The 14,346-nt window shown below is 38.2% G+C and overlaps 1 protein-coding gene across 1 annotated transcript in view; it reads right to left on the reverse strand.

Moving 5' to 3' along the window:
- The window catches only part of LOC107567601 (phosphofurin acidic cluster sorting protein 1), a 77,912-nt gene extending 64,347 nt beyond the window's left edge, over positions 1-13,565 (reverse strand). Inside the window, exon 1 of the mRNA XM_016253301.1 lies at positions 13,358-13,565. Within this exon, the coding sequence (XP_016108787.1) occupies positions 13,358-13,506 (149 nt within the window). The 5' untranslated portion in view covers positions 13,507-13,565. The remainder of the gene's footprint in view (positions 1-13,357) is intronic.
- Between the last annotated feature and the right edge of the window lie 781 nt (positions 13,566-14,346).

Here is a 14,346-nt window from a genome sequence, read left to right on the forward strand (position 1 = left end):
CACAGACACAGACACTCACAGACACAGACAGACACTCACACTCACAGACACAGACACTCACACAGACACTCACACACAGACACAGACACTCACAGACACAGACAGACACTCACACTCACAGACACAGACACTCACACAGACACTCACACACAGACACAGACACTCACAGACACAGACAGACACTCACACTCACAGACACAGACACTCACACAGACACTCACACAGACACAGACACTCACAGACACAGACAGACACTCACACTCACAGACACAGACACTCACACAGACACTCACACACAGACACAGACACAGACACAGACACACACACACACACACAACCTTGCTACAGTATTCTAATATGAAAGACAACATCATTACAGCCAGGTAACCAGAGTGATGACATCATCGCCGGAGCTGAAAGACATCCACACCTTAAAAGGATGATGATGACGATGTCATAATCTCAAGCCATTTCCCGTGACTCACAAATTCCAGAGGGAAATGTATGACAGGAGATGCAATAAGCATTATTATTTGTCCATTTGGAATCTGAATTTCATTTGTTTGCTTTAACATTTAATAAAATCTGTTGTCTAGACAGGAATGAGATTTGTCATTTTGACTCCAGTGTTATTATCATGAAGTTCATGAACTATGAAAAATTATTTTCATTAATAAAATAAAATATGATGTAAATATTAGATGACAAATGTAAACTTAAAAACATGTTGCCTTTGCAACTAACTGAAATAAAATAAGCTTGCTTTTGAAGTACTAAATCACTTCAACTAAATCTAAAATTTAAAATGAATACATATATTCTTAATAACTTAACTAAAATTTACAAGTAAAACAAAAAATATAAAAAGAAATGCTTACTCAAAATATTAATAAATACTATAATACTAAATAAATAAATAATACTAAAAATGACATTGGTGATTCCAATTCCAAAAAAGTCCTATTAAACAATCTTTAGATTTTCTACCATGTGTAACTGACACACTAGTGTTTGAGAGTGATGCACAAGCCTTTATAAGTCTTTCAAATCAGATTAACTGTATTAAGCATAGTGTGAAACATAAGCATCTGAACCAGAGAGGAAACTGAATGAGAATGTCATCCATCCCGTCCTTGAGCATGTAATATCATCAGTCATGAGCCGGAGCTGCTGTTGGACAGTGTTAGTGGGTCAGTGTGTCTCTGGCCTGATATCACTCCAGCATGTGTGTGATTCATTACCAGAACACACTTAATCACAGGAATTACGTCAGAGCCTCATCATGCTGCTGGTGATGATTCAGTGCAGCAACACCTTTCATTTTCAACAATAGATGTTTAGATTGCAGAACATGCATGCAACAGTTATTATAACGGCTGCAAACACGCATACAGAAAGTGAATGGTGCAGTGAAGCTGTTCACGTGTCAGCATTAAGCCGCTATAATAAGCTTGGGGAATCCGGCTCGTCAGTAGTTTTGCGGCTCAGGCGTCGAGTCGTGATGAACCGTGTCGGTATCTCACGGCTGCGCTTTCATGGATTGCGTTAATAAACGTGCACGGCGGACAACAAATTAAAGCAGCTCGGTTTTGGTTCTCCCTATGAGAGTATAGGGTTTCATAACAGCAGTACTGATGACATAAACATGCATCCGCACGTCATGAGAGGAACAAAGGCCATGCATGGAAATGAAGCTGAAGTGCAGGTAAAATCAGCAATCAAAGACAGACACACAATGCATTGTGTGCGCTCAAACTTCCAACGCACCTGCCGTGTGTCAATATCTGCTCATCAACGAGCGTCATTCATGAAACATGAGCAGAGCATATTTCAGTCTAAAACCATTCTTAGATAAACCGATGGATGTTAAAAAGAAATGTATTACAAGCACATCAAATACAAAGGTCTTCACTACCACCCACTGCAATAAAAGTTTGGTTTAACTTGAAATTATGACTGAAATATACTATGATTGCGGTGCAGCACTTTATTTGACAAACAAAAACTACAAAAATGCAATGTTCTGTTATAAACTAATTCTGTTGTAAAGTATTAAATCATCAGTTTTCCAAAATGGTTTAACTTTTTGAAATTATGACAAAATTCTTATATTCATAATCACCGCTGTTAATTATTTGACAGTAGAAATGATCGTATCTACTATAAAGGTGTTGTTATTTTCATTTAATAATAATAAAAAAAAGATTAAACTGTTAAAGTTTTACTTTTTGAAATTATGACAGAAATCTATGTTTTTATATGTTGTGCAACACTTTATTTGACAAAAATTATAACACAATGTTCTTTGCAAAGGAATAGTTATATTTATTTACATTAAAAAAAATAATTGATTACCTGTTAAAAGTTTTATGAATTCAATTCATTGAACATGCTTTTTGATGATTAAAATTAAATTAACCAATTAATGTAGGATCGAATCGAGAAAACGTAATACAATTCATAAAATTCCAAAACGGAATTGCATTAAAAAACAAAGTTCCAAAATGGAATTTAGGTAAAAAAACAATATTCTAAAATGGAATTTGGGAAGAAATAAAACAAATTTTATCGTTATCCAGAGATCTCCTCTCAAAAAGACTCGAAATAAGCCAGTGTAGTACATATTTCAAAAGTTTAGAGTTAATAACTCTGCATTCAAATAAAGCCTGATGCCATTTGAGAGCTCCGTAAGAAAAAGATGACAACTCAAAGATTCTGCTCAAAGCTGCTCACGTGGTCAGACTATGAATTACGCGTTTTTACGGCAATATTCATTACGGTAAAATGGATCTGTTTGCTTTATTAAAAAAAAAACATTATTACATTCTCTTACAAACCCCTGAAGAACTACAAAAGCACACCAGATAACACTTGTGACATGAAAAATGGTGGGGAAAACGCAAGAATGGCAGCATCTTTGAAAGGCAGTAAAGGGTTACAGTAGTAGCTTCTGACTACCTTTAACTTTTATTTTTAATATAAAGTTGCAACTAGTAGTCTTTCTATGTGGACACCGATATCTAGAGAGCAGTGTGGCTGACAGACGATATAAAGGCAATAATTAATGTTAGCAAAGGAGACTGCTGAGATGAAAGAAACTCATTTCATCTATAATTTCGAGTCTTTTTTTGAAGAGTGGAACTATCCAGCTGACGCCGAGAAAGAGAGAATTATCCTCGACTGGAGCGAGAGCAAGAAAGAAAGAGCGACAAAATGGGAAAGTCCATCTTAATCAGTTGTGTCAGAGCGACAGCAGTGACGGGCCAGAGAGAGAGACGATGCACCCCAAACCGTGAGTCACGAGAAGCTCCCTCAGTCCTCAACGCATGCTGGAGATCAGAGGATGGAGATGAAGAATGTCAGGCATCTCACAGCTCCGTTCACTTCACGTCAGCCGAGCGCACGCTACCCATAATGCAACTGCTGAAATTTCCCTAATACTAATACTTCCAGTGAAGCAGATCGTGCAATGCATATTACTAATCAAAAATTAAGTTTTGATATATTTACAGTAGAAAATTTACAAAATATCTTCATGGAACATGATCTTTACTTAATATCCTAATGATTTTTGGCATAAAAGAAAAATTAATAATTTTGACCCATACAATGTATTGTTGGCTATTGCTACAAATATACCTGAGCTACTTATGACTAGTTTTGTGATGCAGGGTCACATATGGCAAACAATTTCCATTTTTGAGTGAACTATCCCTTTAAGAGCCATTTTCACCAAGAGGGACAATTATAACAAGGATGATAACTGACAGCCAATCAGAATCCATCCGACTTTAAGGAGTTCCAGCATTTAAAGCAGCAGATGACAAAACTGTAGAGTGCTTATAATAAACACAATGTTATTGTGCATTGGTGTAGGCGCTAATATAGTTATCTTTGGTTTGATATGTCGACATTTCCCTAATACTTCCAGTGAAGCAGATCGTGCAAAGGCAAGTCCTCTAACGTGAGCGTTATAATATTTAGCATTAGTTCACACATGCCTTACTGACAAAGCAATAAGCCTCAGTGTTGTTATTAAGATTGAAACTATTAAAAAACATTTTTTTGTTCATTGAAATAAAATAAAACATTTTATACACACATTATTTATATACACATATGTATTTTACATATTTATAAATTTATTTTATATTTATATATATATATATTAGGTTTATATAACTAAACTTGTAATTGTAGAAATTAGATTAAGATTAGAAATGCTGAAATAAACCGATATTCAACAATAGAACAGAAATAAAACAAGTTTTAGATGAAAAATTGAAATAAAAATATATTAAAGCTTCACAGAAGTATTAAAGTAAAACAAACACTAATAAAAATGGGGGAAAAAACATCACAACAAAAAAACTATAACGTTAAAACTAAAACTTAAATAATTTAATATGAAAACTGAAAATATAAAAACATTATATATATTAATATTATAATAGTATATAAATCAAAACAATTATGGGATGTTGTATGGCATGATGAAAAGCAAAATAATAATAATAATAAATAAAAATAAAGAAATATTAAATCCTTTTAATTAGAGATGCACCGATCGTTCGGCCAGGGATCAGAATCTGCCATTTTTCTTCATGATCGGTGATCGGCCGATCAGTCTCACTTCTTTCCGATTCCGAGCCGATCCGTATTGTTACCAGCGGCACAGGCAAAATGCCCGTCTTGGTGAGTATCCAGTTAAACAGTCAGTTTTGGAACGTTAAATAGTTGAGAAAGAGAACGCATGTTGGGTCCGCGATATCTAGAGAGCAGTGTGGCTGACAGACGATATAAAGGCAATAATTAATATTAGCAAAGGAGACTGCTGAGATGAAAGAAACTCATTTCATCTATAATTTCGAGTCTTTTTTTGAAGAGTGGAACTATCCAGCTGACGGCGAGAAAGAGAGAATTATCCTCGACTGGAGCGAGAGCAAGAAAGAAAGAGCGACAAAATGGGAAAGTCCATCTTAATCAGTTGTGTCAGAGCGACGGCAGTGAAGGGCCAGAGAGAGAGACGATGCACCCCAAACCGTGAGTCACGAGAAGCTCCCTCAGTCCTCAACGCATGCTGGAGATCAGAGGATGGAGATGAAGAATGTCAGGCATCTCACAGCTCCGTTCACAGAGCCGATCCGTATTGTTACCAGCGGCACAGGCAAAATGCCCGTCTTGGTGAGTATCCAGTTAAACAGTCAGTTTTGGAACATTAAATAGTTGAGAAAGAGAATGCATGTTGGGTCCGTGGATAAACTCTTAAAGGGACCGCAGTCCAATATTCCTGCTGCTGTCTGTCATGTAAAAGACAAAGAAAATCACTTTCTGCTCTTGACTGAATACGTTTTATAACTTTAATGGTAAGCATTAATCTGTATTTAATTTTTACAATGAAGACTACAGAAATTACATTTTTTAAACAAATTTTTGTATTTGTTCTTATTTTATTAATGACTTTTTACTTGTTTTTTTTTTAAAGAAAATAAAACTTTGCATTGAAGAAAAGTAGATTTTTGTTTGTATGTGCTGTCAATTATAGTTCTTAGAAAGAAAATCGGAATCGGCAAAAATCGGTATCGGCAGATCACACTAACAAAAAATCGGAAATCGGAATCGGCCAAGAAAATTGCAATCGGTGCATCTCTAATTGTAATGCACAGTCTGTTGAATAATAATATGAATCTATTCTTTCATTTAGTAATACATTAGTCTAAATATTGTTAACAAACTGAATGTTCAGTAAAAACAAAAATGTTTTAATAAAAATGGGCTTAATTTTATCCATAAAAAAATCAAGCATATCATGAAAAGCATTCAATACCAGATTGAGGTAAAGAATAAAAGTAGTTTGGACTAATATGCACGGATGAATTGTTCAAAATTACACCAGGGAAAAAGAAAGCTATTTATTTAGACTCGAACCCTCAGAATTCAGCCATAGCTTCCATTTCATTGTTCAGCCTTGTAGATATCGAGGTGAATTAAATTTCAGACTGATCTCAGATGAGATAGTTTTTTCGAGTGGCGGTCTGCCGGTATTGATTGGGTGCCACGCAGTTCGCTTTTCTCTCTCCGAACCCTGCGGCAGCAGCAATTACCTTCCCACCCTCGACCCATCATCCCTCACTCCCTAATTCACTTCTTCAGCGTCTCCCTCCATCCCCGGCTCTCAGACTGTCGGCTGCGTTCACTCTCTTTTTGTGCTCAGCAAACAAAAGGATGTGACCTCGTCAGCCCTCAGACTGCAGAGGGAAACAGATGAACAGGAAACAACCAGGCAGCGCCTGTGCCGAACACCACGGTAATACTGAAAATACACCATAGCCTCAAACCGATGCAAATGATTCATAATTAAAGCAACAGTCAACTCCAAAAATGAAGATTCTCATCTAAAGATAAGGATCTTCAAAGACGAAAAACAACCAAAAAGTGGTGCATACGGCTTGTGCTCTATATTATAGGTCAAATACACAGTCAAAGGATAGGAGCAGTGTGAGGAACAAACTGACATTAAAGCACACAGGTTCAGAAATGACGTGTCACGTTCAGTTACTACATGTGTGCGAATCAATGGCTTTTCGCTGTCAGTGACGTCAATGTTTGTGGCTAATCGATGTGTTTTTCCAAAGAGTAAGCTACTAACCATTTGGTTACATCCCATTATTGAAGGTTTTATGGAGAAGAGTGCGACAGAAGTGTGAATATAATGGCATACTGAGGCGGACTGTAACGTGTTGTTGTTGTTGTTTGTGTTGAATGAGGTGTCAGTCTGTTTTCCTGCTGGCCTTTGGCACCAATCAATGATTCAGCTGCCAAAAGACGCTGAGAGGTTTTTGCAAGGAAGGATTTTATCTTAGCAAATATCAGACAGATGACAGACCTGCGGCAACAAAAGCGTCGACACACAGATACTAATGACAGCACACATGCTACAATCACTCATAGGGTCGGAAAGGGAGAACTGTTCTTAAAGGAACAGTTATCCCCCAAAAAAGGAAAACTGTCATCATTTACTCACCGTCATGTGGTTCCAAACCCAAAAGACTTTGGCTAATCTTCGAAGATATTTTTAATGAAACTTGAGATTTCTGTCTTTCCTTTGAAAGTTCATTGAAGCCTTTTAGAACTTTATCTAACAATGATTGAAAATCATACATGGAGTGCATCATATATGTGACCCTGCAAAACAAAACCAGTCATAAGGGTCAATTGTCTGAAAGCTGAATAAATAAGCTTTCCATTGATGTATGGTTTGTTAGGATAGGACAATATTTGGCCGAGATACAACTATTAGAAAATCTGGAATCTGAGGGTGCAAAAAACTAAAATATTGAGAAAATCATCTTTAAAGTTGTCCAAATGAAGTTCTTAGCAATGCATATTACTAATCAAAAATTAAGTTTTGATATATTTACAGTAGAAAATGTACAAAATATCTTCATGGAACATGATCTTTACTTAATATCCTAATGATTTTTGGCATAAAAGAAAAATTGATAATTTTGACCCATACATTGTATTGTTGGCTACTGCTACAAATATACCTGAGCTACTTATGACTAGTTTTGTGATGCAGGGTCACATATGGTAAACAATTTTCATTTTTGAGTGCACTATCCCTTTAAGACCCATTTTCACCAAGGGGGACAATTATAACAAGGATGATAACTTTTAAAGATTTTCTTTTAAACGAATCAGTGAAAACGATTTAAGGCCCATGCAAAGCAAGAACGATAACTGGAAGGATAGCTATATTAGTGTTTCAACCAACAGACAACAATGTTCTGTTTATCTTAAATGAGCGGTGCAATTTTGTCGTCTGCCTCTTTAACAGTGCAAGCTCTTCAAACTCTGGATCCTAATAACGATATTGTTCCTCTGTGTTATCATTATATTTATTGTGTGGACTTTCCTATTCTCATAGAATTAGAACAGCTATTACAATTTCATAGTTAGATTTTATCAGTGTGAAGTGAATGGGCATTTGATTATTGATTTGAATCTGTCTAATAATGACTCACTGAATCAGTCAGAACTGCATCATCCAGAGGTTTCAGAAGCCTGAGTAAGATTTGAGAGACCATTGGTGACAGTGTCTACTAAGGCTGAAGATGCTTTTGGGAAAAGCAGCCCAGAGCGATTGTTGACTTACTCATTGATCTGTTAGTGATTCGTTTCATTATGTCCAATTTGAACCGGGAATTGTTACTGCGCTGTTAATGCTCGTCAATTCCCATTCTTCCTTCTTTTCACTCAGAGATGCAAACATTTACACACACACAAGCCCTCAGAAATCAGACACGCGCCACACGGGTGCCCTGTGCCACCCACTGTGCCATCTTTAGCTCTAATTAAGTAGCCGGGGTGAGTTACAGGGCTACTGTCCACCTGAATTAGACATACAACAAGATCACACTAATATTTAATAGCAGTCCCGAGCAAGATGATAGTAGAGGTAGGGAGAGCGCTATGCTCTTTCCCTAATGTATTACATTTTGAATACAGCCATCAGCTCCGGCCAAACATGAAACATCAACAAGCCGATCAATATTTTGGTGTATTTTTAGAGTTTCCTGTTAATACTAGGGTTGGGAACCGAACTCGGTACTTATAAGGGTACCGACCGAATTGTGTACAACTCAACAAGTACCGATTCAGTTAAACCAATCGGTGCCAAATTTCGCTACCTGAGAACGCATCTGGACACATATGCTAGAGAGAGAAAGAGAGACTCTGTGACTAGGGATGCACCGAATATTCGGCAACCGAAATTATTCGGCCGAAAATAGCAAGAAAATCTCTTTCGGTGTTCGGCCGAATAATCGAAAAGGCCGAATAATATGAACCGAACAATGGCGAACGCGATCAAATTTTTTTGAAAGTTTTTAAAACTATCAGAGAAAGATGCAGAAATCATTACAAGCGTGAAGCACCGACAGCGAGAGACTTAGTGCTGCATCAAGTCTCCGATGAGAAGAAGAGGTGGCTAATGCTGGTGGTTAGGTTACTGTATGATGATTGAAATCATGAAATTACCTCAAACGATTAGTAAATAAATAGCAGAATGTTATATTTTGTTATATTATGTTATATATAATGAACGCATGAATTGCATGTATTAATTTATTCATAAATGATAGTATTGTAATTTTACTGTCGTTATGTAAAAAAATAAAAAAGTAAGACAATAATAATGATAATAATAATTACCCTACAACAGCTCTGTTAAAGGGGTCATATGATGCTTTTTTAAAGATCATTATTTTGTGTATTTGGTGTAACAGAATATGTTGACATGCTTTAATGTTCAAAAAACAAATTATTTTTAAAATACTGTACATTATTGTAGGTCCTCTATGCCCCGCCTCTCTCAAACGCTTCGTTTTCTACAAAGCCCCTCCTTCCGACAAGCTCAGTCTGCTCTGATTGGCCAGCTGACCCAGTGCATTGTGATTGGCCGAACACCGCAAGCACTCGTCGGAAATGTAACGGACCTCACCATAATCGCCAGCTTCATCTTTCAAAATAAATGTAAAGACAGAGCCCGAAAGGGGAACAGAGTCGCGTGACAGACACAGTGAAGAAGCTGGTATGTGTTTGCAGTACACAAGCCACGGTTAAGACAGCTGACTGCACTTTGATGTGACGGTCTCTCTCTCTCTCACACGCACACACACGATGCGCAAAACTTTGCATTTGAACAGTCAATACTTAAACTAATAACAAAACAGTAGCTGATTCAGAAGCGCCAGATTGTCAGAGCAAAGTCAGAATTACCTCCTCTCCTAGGTTCACGAAACGGTCAAATGCATTGCTGTTCTGTTGTAAGTGATCTTAAAGATTCCTAAATGCATCTACTTCTGGAAGGCCAAATAAAGTGCTTTTGCTTTCGTCTAGAAACACACAGCGTCTCCCTGACATGCTGCTTCAACACTAACTGCGGTTACTGAAACCACGCCTTCTCTCTTTGCGTGCACATTTGGGCGGCATTATGCTAATATTTCCACATAGTGAGGTAGATATGTGGGGGCGTGTTAGAACGAGCCGTTTTAGGGGGGCGTGGCAGAGTCTTAACTTTGATAAAGAATATCTCTTTGGTTTTGAGACTTTAGTCTTTGTAACTTCAGGGATCTTATCTATGCACAATCAGCTTGTAACACTCCAAAGAGAAAGGAAAACTTGAAATCGCATCATATGACCCCTTTAATAGATGTTTTATATCATTCACACATAGTCTTCAAATTGGGATCTGTAATATATTCTAATGTTTTAAAAGAAGTCTCTTCTGCTCAGCAAGGCTCCCTTTATTTGTACAGTAAAAAATACATGCCTGATTCAAGTCTTAAAAATATTATTTTACTAACTTAACCAAATAAATTTTAAGCTAAATTGTGCTTTGTTGGTATAATGTCTGCTAGAATGTTAAAAAAAATGTTCAGTGTTAAGTAAATATTTTTTAATTGTTGTTTTGTAATTGATTTTTTATTTGAAAAGCAGGACAAAACAGTAAAAAGCACATTTTGGCAATTTAATTAATGCAATTGTGAAAAAAAATGGCAAAATAGGCCTACATGAGGGGGAAATGTGAAAAACCGTGTTCAGTATTCAGCCCAGTGTTTCATTTTGTTCGGCTTCGGCCTAGAATTTTCATTTCGGTGCATCCCTACCTGTGACGTGATGTCACCCCTGCATCTCGTTCAATCACACAGGGCAAGCCGAAATGTTGTGAAGTGTGGTTACATTTCTAGGGCCATATTGTTTCTGCGTAAACGTGGACGGGATTGTGGAGTCCATTCATATAAATGTAATTTACTCTATAGCGTGGAATGCCACGGAATTCGTCAAGTTTGGACGAATAAATCAAAAGTAGCCACTGCCACTTAATTTGAATCGCTATATGAACTAGTGTCTGTGGATATTAAAATGCAAAAAGGCGGTTTAAATATGAATCCTGCATGTTCTGCTTGCCTCTGTATGTATGAATGGACCCTGTTGTTCAAAATGTTGAAATTGAGACTTTTGGACTTATCTTTTCACTGAAATAAATATTTTTTTGTAATTACACACCGAGTAAAGTACCGAAAAAAGGTACCTTTGAGTACCGGCACCGAAATTCAAGTACTGGTTAAAATGTGAACGGTACCCAACCCTAGTCAATACCAGCAGCGTGATGCCACGCAAAACACAAGCACATGCTGTGTAACCCAGATCTATCCCAATTGCTCCATCAATACACATTTAATACAAATAAACCAATTAGCTTCGATGGGCAGCCATTTCACATGTCTGTGCTGTCTGTATCCGTAGCCGATATTAACTGCAAGCGAAAACAACAGGCAGCAGGGAGTATTGGCTTTCAAGAAGAAAGATCATTATTGACACATACATGTTCACCTGATCACAAATGCAGGGTAATGCAATGCTGGTGGCAGGCTGGAATACAAAGCCTGAAACCCTAGTTACCATGGCAGCATCCCAAACCAATTCCATACCATTCCCAATTTAGAACACAATGCATGAATCTCCACACATTCTAAAGCGGCATATCTAGGACTACCAGACGACTGCAACATATTCCAGACCACCAGGTTGGAATTCAAAGCATGAAGCTCCTCAGTTACCATGGCAGCATCCCAAGCCAATATATACAAGACTGTTCCCGGTAATACAACATATGAATCCCAGCAGTTAGGCCTACTTAACCAGCATTTCTAGGATCTATTACACCAGTATACTCATAACGTCCAGCAATCCAACAATATTATATTCACTACAATGGCAATTATCGTTGTCTAATATTGGATCTACCAATAAGCGACCAATTTGGGGAGTAATAACAATACAATAAAACATAAAAATGTTTCAATATGGGTCAAAAAAAAATTTATATCAGTCATTTCCTTTACTCCCAAATTTTCCAGAACATCAGTTTGTAATACAACACATCAAACTCTACAATTACCAATGGCAGCATCCCAAACCAATATCACACCAATCCCAATCTAGAATACAATGCATGGATTTTTACACATGTTAAACCAGCATTTCTAAGGTCGTATTACACCGATATATTCCCAACAATGTAACACTGCAAGTATACGTTTCTTACTATGTCCAGGATGCAATGCATGAATGGGATAACCTCTTTAAATAAGCAGAGATATTTTTCCTTATATTTACATCCAACTTTATCCGTTCTTATTTGTCAATATTGGGTCTACCGATAAATTAAATATTTTGTGGATAATACTTCTATATCGGTATACTCCAATATATAATATACTTCAATGTTTTCCAGAACAGCAGATGGGAATTCAAAACACGAAGCTCAACAGTTACCACAGCAGCATCCCAAACCAATTCCAGACCATAAAATTCCATTTCATTTCCAATTTAGAATATGCATGAAACCCTGACACACTAAACCAGCATTACATCAGTCTATTCCCAAAAATCCAGCATTTCAAACATTTATTTTAGACAATTCCCAGGATGGAATACAATGCATGAATAAGACACTAGGATTATTTCCACATCAGGGGGAAATTTTTTCCCAATATTCACAATGATCTTATGCAGTTCTTTATGGTTTATCAATATTGGGTCTGCCAAAAAAAAGCATAATTTGGGGAAAATAATACTACTAATAATAACAACAACAGTAATTATTATTATTGCTGTTACTAATAATACAACTAATACACTGCAAAAAAAATTTTTGCTTCTTTTAAGCATAAACTAACCAAATTTTGAATTTTTTTCAGAAAACAAGACATAATATCTTAAGTCATTTTACTTGTCAAATAAATGCATCCTGATTCAATAATTTTCAGATATTTATACTAGAAAACCAGACAAACATTCTAAGGAAGAAAATCATTTTTTGCAGTTTAATAATATCTATCAGTGCAGGTCATTAAAAACCCGATATCGGTAAATCGCTATCCATTAGTCTGATATTTTCCAGAAAAGCAGAACAACAGTTCCTGTGCCAGCATTCCTGACAAATATTCCTGACCACTGACAGGCTGCAATACAATACATGAAGCCCTGCATGTCTGAACATTTCACCTGCAGCTCTTTGTTAAGAAGAAGTTGCTCTGGTTGTCTTTACCGCACTGTCGTGTTCAGATTCAACCACCGAGCTTTCGCTGCAAACCGCGACACATATAGTGCCGAAATCTGTCCAGGCTAATTTTATTCCTTTGATTACATCTGAGCTGTATTGACTATCGTATTCCCTCCAGCTTTAACTCAGTGTGTTGTCCTTTAAGTGGATAAATGTCAAGGAAACCTCGAGCATTATCCGGCGGTGCACCGCTGCTTCCTCCCCGGCGGACAGGCGCCTTACCTCGGCACGCAGCTCGGCGACGATCGGTCCACTTCCCAGGTGGCGTACAGGTTCATGTGCACCGGCCGATTGGAGGTGATCGCCACCGGTTTGGAGGGCTGCGGAGACGGCACGCCTCCAGTCCTCGGGAGCCCTCCCCGCTCCGACATGCTGGAGGAACCTTATGTTTGAAAACAATGAAGGAAAACCCGAATAAAACGGCTGTTTGTCGGAGCGCCGTGTTCAGATTCAACCACCGATCATTGTTCATATCGCTTTCGCTGCAAACCGCGACACATATAGTGCCGAAATCTGTCCAGGCTAATTTTATTCCTTTGATTACATCTGAGCTGTATTGACTATCGTATTCCCTCCAGCTTTAACTCAGTGTGTTGTCCTTTAAGTGGATAAATGTCAAGGAAACCTCGAGCATTATCCGGCGGTGCACCGCTGCTTCCTCCCCGGCGGACAGGCGCCTTACCTCGGCACGCAGCTCGGCGACGATCGGTCCACTTCCCAGGTGGCGTACAGGTTCATGTGCACCGGCCGATTGGAGGTGATCGCCACCGGTTTGGAGGGCTGCGGAGACGGCACGCCTCCAGTCCTCGGGAGCCCTCCCCGCTCCGACATGCTGGAGGAACCTTATGTTTGAAAACAATGAAGGAAAACCCGAATAAAACGGCTGTTTGTCGGAGCGCCGAGCCTCTACTGCAGCACATTCATCCGTCCCCGAGGACCGATCGCGACGCGCGCTTCAACCCGCCGTTCACCGTCAGAGTCGCGGCGAATGTTTCTCAAGTTGCGCTAGTTGTTTATCGTTGCAGGAAGCGGAAATTTCTGTTTTTGCTTGCAGAGAAGCGCCACGGCCGAAGAGAGCAACGCCTCTTGTGAAAGACGAGCCCTCACAACCAACCCTTCAGAGAGAGAGAGAGAGAGAGAGAGAGAGAGAGAGAGAGAGAGAGAGAGAGAGAGAGAGAGAGAGAGAGAGAGAGAGAGGGAGAAACAGAGGC

This window comes from Sinocyclocheilus grahami, unplaced genomic scaffold (assembly GCF_001515645.1).
Source record: "Sinocyclocheilus grahami isolate Dianchi unplaced genomic scaffold, SAMN03320097.WGS_v1.1 scaffold1172.1, whole genome shotgun sequence".
Lineage (NCBI taxonomy): Eukaryota > Metazoa > Chordata > Actinopteri > Cypriniformes > Cyprinidae > Sinocyclocheilus > Sinocyclocheilus grahami.